Source organism: Mesitornis unicolor, unplaced genomic scaffold (assembly GCF_000695765.1).
Source record: "Mesitornis unicolor isolate BGI_N332 unplaced genomic scaffold, ASM69576v1 scaffold3764, whole genome shotgun sequence".
NCBI classification, from domain to species: Eukaryota; Metazoa; Chordata; class Aves; order Mesitornithiformes; family Mesitornithidae; genus Mesitornis; species Mesitornis unicolor.
Genome location: NW_010181894.1, coordinates 1 through 5902, shown reverse-complemented (window position 1 = coordinate 5902; position 5902 = coordinate 1). Strand labels below are relative to the sequence as shown.

At 41.9% G+C, this 5902-nt stretch overlaps 1 protein-coding gene across 1 annotated transcript; it reads left to right on the top strand.

The window, feature by feature from the left end:
- The first annotated feature begins 71 nt into the window (after positions 1 to 71).
- Positions 72 to 5059, top strand: LOC104539900 (major facilitator superfamily domain-containing protein 1-like). Its single transcript, XM_010183568.1, has 8 exons — positions 72 to 119; positions 363 to 475; positions 753 to 795; positions 1304 to 1371; positions 2186 to 2294; positions 3414 to 3516; positions 4238 to 4336; positions 4944 to 5059. The coding sequence occupies exons 2-8, from the start codon at positions 366 to 368 to the stop codon at positions 5057 to 5059; spliced, it is 648 nt and encodes a 215-aa protein (XP_010181870.1). The 5' UTR covers positions 72 to 119; positions 363 to 365.
- The last annotated feature ends 843 nt before the right edge of the window (positions 5060 to 5902 follow it).

Genomic DNA, 5902 nt, shown 5'->3' with positions numbered 1-5902 from the left:
CCTGGGGTCGGAGGCGGCAATGGCAGCGTGTGGGCCGAGCTCTGAGGCGTCCCCTTCTCCTTGCAGGCAGCTACTTCTGCTATGACAACCCAGCTGCGCTCCAGACGCAGGTTCAGCGGGTGAGTAGCTGCGGGAACGGCATGAGGGAGACCCAGGGGGTGCGGGCTGTGGCCTGGGTGGCTCCGGACTGGAGGGGTGGTGTGTGAGGGGGTGCCTGGAGGACTCCAGGGTGGTGCCTGTCCCCAGTGTCATGTGGGCTTGTTCAGAATGTGTACTTATTTTGAAGTAGTTCTACTTAGGTACCACTTCTGTGTCTGTAATTACCTGAACAGGAATTACTTTTTAAATTCCCCTTTATGTAGGATATGAAGGTGAACACGGCTCAGTTCATGGCCCTCTATGCATGGTATTCCTGGCCCAACGTGGTTCTCTGCTTCTTTGGAGGATTTCTGATAGACAGAGTATTTGGAATACGGTAAGTCAAAGTGCATGTGAAATAGTTGATAGTACCACTTCTTCAAAATTTTCCACTACAAATGGATTTCCTTCCCTTTATGGCTTCAGTGAGTGGTTTCAAAAATGCCAGTCTGTGTCACCTATTTTTAACGAAGCTGTCAAGCTGTGGCTTTATTATAGAGAGGTTTTATTTCATAACAGTCCTCCCCCGTTTTCCTTGCTGCAGGCCTAATGCAGTGTTTTATAGGAAAGAAAGATTCTAGCTTATGCATTAAGTGATTTTATTTTTCTTACAGGTTGGGCACTATAATATTCAGTGTCTTTGTTTGTGTCGGGCAGGTAAGTGCAGATGAGAGGGTGAAGGATGGTGTTTCTGAAGTGTCTCTGCTAGGAGGGGTGGGAAAAAAAGCTCAACTGAAATGGGTGAACCCTGAATTGCACTGGGGTAATTGGGACCAGATGGGAGAACTGATGACCTCTAAGGATGAGTGAAATAAGAATGTGAAGGAATGAAGTGTTTTACCTGCTTGACGTGAAACTGCTGTGACGGTGTATTTGGGTAGGGTACGATGGTAAAGGTGAAGCATAACTTGAGTCTTTAGAGGTGTTTTCTGAGTGCAGTTTCAGGGTGGGCTGGGTTGGATGTTGTGTAGCCAGTGAGGTGATGCATTTGGCAGAGGGAGCAAAGGCAAAAAGCTACGAGTAGGAAGTATAGTAGTAGCTGGGAAGTATTTCTGCAGGTCTGGGAAGGGAAAAGCATTTTTGTTTCTGTTTTGAGATGGATCTAGTTTGTTCAGTACTTCAAATTTAAAATTATCTTTTTTTCCCCTTAATGTTTGTCTGCCAGGTAATTTTTGCTTTGGGAGCACTACTTAACACTTTCTGGCTGATGGACGCAGGCAGATTCATATTTGGGTAAGTCTAGAAGAGTTTGGTAAGTGCTCTCTGAGGTAAGGACCATCCTTCTGTGTCCTAGAAAACTGCTGCCATGTTTACAGTTGGAGACAAAAGTGTTGAGTTCTGAGACATCTGTAAAGTTGAGGCATGGAAGATCTTCAGTCACGTTTCCAGTCTAACTTAGAAAGCAAAAAATAGGACTTTGCAGATCTTACTGAATTCAGAAATCATGAAACCACTTAAAGAAATGCAGTAAACTGATAAAACTGTGTTAGTCCTTCTTTTCTCTTAATTCTTACTTTCCTGAGTTAAAAGAGCTCTTAGTGACAACAAATGCAACAGGACTCCTGTGGTGGCAAAAAAGCATGAGAGCAGATGTCAGCAGAAATACCTGCAAGTTGTGAATCTGCTGCAGCATTAAAATGTTAGAGAGTGACCAGCTCTACTGGGGAGCGGGCAGATGACTTAAATTCGGTTTTTGGTAAGATGTGTGGTTTTGGTTTAATTTGTGTCAGGATCTATACAACTTCGTTCTTTAATGCAGAAGAGAAATGAGAAGCTGCTGCCCATTGATTTGATTTTTGTAAATGACCAAAGGAAATTATAACTGCTCCTAGACAGCTTAAGATGCTTTATACTCTTAATTATTCTTAAGACACTGCAGTTCTCTTCTGATTTGTCTTTTAAGACCTCTGTTGCCTTGCATATATGCATTAGATCTACCTGTACATAGAGAAATTTCTTGGTATTGCCAGCAACCCATGGACTGCTTCCTCCTTGCTTTGCATGTTGCAATTCATGTGTTTTCTTTTGTGCCTTCCTTGTTTTTTAGAATAGGCGGAGAGTCCTTAGCGGTGGCACAAAACACGTATGCAGTCAGTTGGTTTAAAGGCAAGGAATTAAATCTTGTGTTTGGATTACAACTAAGCATGGCCAGAATTGTAAGTGTAAAAATGTGTAGCTTTAATTAATAGACTTTAAGGTGTGTGGTTTGTCCTGGCAGTGAGACAGGTGGAAAATAGCATTTCTAATGGTTCTAAAGGAGTTTTAGTTAAGAAGGGATATAAAATTTAAGTTTAAAATGTTAAAAATTTTTGGTAAATAGACAAAGGATACACAAGGAAAATGATTAATAAGACGACTTCTTAGAGTTTGTCAAACTTCTATAGGAGCCTGGTGGTGGTGGTAGTGTGGGTTACTGGGTGGGACAGTCATGGTGCTGCATTTCATCAGGCTCACTGATTCCTGGCATGCCAGGGGAGTAAGTGCAGGCTCTGATAAATGAGTAGGGATGGCTGCTTTAAGAAACTCCCATCCTTATCTGCTATTGTAGAGTGTCTTGTCCCTGTTGCTGGTTCTGATAGGAGCTGTGTGACTGCATCTCAGCTCTGCCGTGTCAGTTTGATACAATCACTTAAACTGCTGCTTCAGGTGGGTTTGCACTAATACACTGGACTGTGAATGGAGAGAGTGGAGATGAAACTCTCCTGCTAGGGGTCCTCTTCAGCAGCTTGTAGTGTCTTCAACTACTGCAGGTGGTTACAAGCTGATCACAGCAGCATCTGGGTCCCTGTTCAGGCTATAGTTAATTAGCAGTTGCCTCATCTCAGCTGAACTGTAGTTAATGCCTGTTGTTAGCCTGGGGCTTGCAGCCATGGGTCTCCTCTCTAGGAGGAGGGGATGGGGGGAAAGAAAGTGTTTTTTCCAGATGCTGGTCAGGTGGGAATCCTGTTTGCTTTAATGTGTGGTACTCAATTCAGTTGAGTTTGAGCTAATGCAGTGTATAATGTGGATTTTCTGGCACTTCTGATGTCTCTCTCAAACACTGTTAGAGTTGTATGAAATGTCAGTTTGCGATGGTATATGTTGTTGTAATGGTTAATTTATTACACGAACACGGCAGGGAATGATTTGATCATTGTTGCTAGTGGTTTTTGTTCCTGTGTAGCATCTTACCTGTTTGTTTTAAACACTGGTCAATAATCAGTCTGCCTAATGTTCCTTTTGAATTCATATAACTGTGAAATACGTTATTCTTCACATGAGTCTGTTCTGCCTAGGGGAGCACAGTGAACATGAATATCATGGGATGGATATACTCTAGAGTTCAAGATCTTCTGGGCTATACTGGTCCCAGTACTCTTGGGTTAACTCTCATGATAGGTCAGTAATATTTTGAATTTGTCACCTGCTATTTTAGGCTTCTGAATTTGAACAGCGTGCATACATGTTAATGATTTCTTACTAACTTGAAAGTAGGACAAATATATTTGAGACTGGAAAGAGCAATTCCAATACTGTTTGTATCAATTGCTAGTATTCTTATGCAGAAAATAATACACAGAGTTACTGTGCCTGGTAAAATGCTGTGTGAGTTTTGTGGTTCCCAAATTCAAGTATGTATCATACGGAGATGAAACATTTAACGTGCCTTGAGTAAAGGACAGACTTGAAAAATTTTCTGGAGGGTATCACGTCAAAGCTTGTGTGTAGCTGTCTGATGTGTAAAAGTGAAATTTCAACTACCTTTGGGTCAGTGTTTCCTTCAGAGCCATGGGTGGTAGGGCCCTGGTGTTGGTAACAAGGCTCAGGCTTTGTTTCTGTTACTGCAAGATACTGATAAGGAGCTCAGCTGTGCTGAGTGGGAGTGCTGGTAATGCTTTAAATAAAATAAATATATCTACATGTTTGAGCTCTAATTCAAGGCAGATGTGTGCAGGGTTCAGTATTTACACCTTACTCTGAGTTGTGCAGCTACTGAGTCTTATAAGACAGGCTGTGTTAAACTTAGCTCGTATTAGATATGTAAAGGTATGCTATGCTAGTTGTGCTTAGTTGTGCTTGTGGAGATAACAACTAAAGATGTCTCATTGCCTTCTTGCAGGTGGTGTAACGTGTCTCTTGTCACTGACCTGTGCGTTAATCCTTGCTTATCTGGACAAGAGAGCAGAGAAGCTGCTTTGTAAAGAGCAGGGGAAAACAGGTGAGTGGGGTGTCTGAACCTCCCGTGGGCTTCATTCTTTACAGGTAAATGCACTATAATGTCCTTTACTTAAAGTTCACACCAGTTTGGTCTGTGTCATTGCCACTGGTGCTTTGCTTTGTTGGAATTGGTCTTATTTACTTTAATAGGTATGCAAAAACATGCAGTTCTTCTACATCAGTGTGTGGTGCTTTCAGTTTTCTCTGTGGGAGAATATAGACCAATTAAAAATAAACTTAATTTGAGATCCAAGTGAGAGCATGTAACATGAGGCTTCAGACACGAATTTCACTGACTGATTGAACACTTCCTTGAGAAAGTGGTTTATATTTAATTCTGCTGCAGAAGACTTTCAGAGGCTTTAGAGAGCCTCTATATCCAGCTTAACGTGGATGAGACCATTTGTTCTTGACTTTGGCACTGTTGATTCAGGACTTGTGTATTCTTAACTGACTCTCACTGTGTAAACCTCAAACAAGAGAGCAGATAGTGGCAGGAGTATATGCTTTAGTAGTGACTTTTGATCATCCTAATCTTTTTTCAGTGTGGATGAATTTCAGATGTGCTTATGCTGACTGAAACAATTTTGCCTCTTGCCCTGCTCCAGGTGAAGTGATTAAGCTGACCGATGTGAAGGACTTTTCTCTGTCCTTGTGGCTTATATTTGTCATCTGTGTCTGTTACTATGCAGCGGTTTTTCCTTTCATTGGACTTGGAAAGTAAGTGTCTCACATAGCTATTCCCCCTGAATTGGGCTAGGGTTTTAACTATTATTTTGGCTACTTACAAAGGGAGAGGCGTGGGCTAAAACATCAGAATCCCAGATGATGGTCTCCCAGCAAGTCTGTGCTGTGGTTTCTCACTTCTGTGGCATTGTTTGCTGTACTTGTACAAATTAACACGACTCTTAGTTTTCTTATCTGCTGAGCTGTGTTGGGAAATACCATTGCTTAGCATGGGCTGAGTTGTCAGAACTCAAGAGCATAAATGCATGCTCCGTTTCTTGATTAAAACTGCATACAGATTTAAAGCACAGCGTGAGTTTTGGTGTGGGACAGCTGTCACATAGAATTCATTTCATACTCATAAGCTATTGACTGAGTGCAAGGTAGGGACTTAAATGTAGTTACAGCTTTGGGCTGAAGTTCTCTTGCTGTGCTGGCTTTGCTATCAAGTTGAAACCTGAAGCATTCACCTGGAGGTTTCCCTTTGGAACCACAAGACTTGATCTCACAGCTCAGTCAAATGGGTTTTGAGTATGTTTGGAATTAGAAACAGATCTCTTGAGCTCAATCCATGTTTGATGTTGAGGGATATGGAAAAGTCAGAGGTGACTTGGAAAGGCCTCAGTCAGCACTGCAGATGCCTTTTTATTGCTTGTGCAGATATCCTAAAAATCCTCACTTTGGTCTCTTACAGAATGCTCATTGCTAATGTCTAATTCTTGGGTTATGTGTTGGTTACGTACTTTGGTCTCTTACAGAATGCTCATTGCTAATGTCTCATTCTTGGGTTACGTGTTGGTTACGTACTTCGGATGTTTTCCCCAAAGTGTAATTTTAATAG

What these genes read in the sequence shown, in the direction of transcription:
- LOC104539900 (XM_010183568.1), top strand. Translation starts at nt 366, where the DNA reads ATGAAGGTGAACACGGCTCAGTTCATGGCCCTCTATGCATGGTATTCC. An exon ending in GACAGAGTATTTGGAATACG is followed by an intron (nt 476 to 752) that starts GTAAGTCAAAGT and finishes TTTTTCTTACAG; the next exon opens with GTTGGGCACTATAATATTCA. An exon ending in TCTTTGTTTGTGTCGGGCAG is followed by an intron (nt 796 to 1,303) that starts GTAAGTGCAGAT and finishes TTTGTCTGCCAG; the next exon opens with GTAATTTTTGCTTTGGGAGC.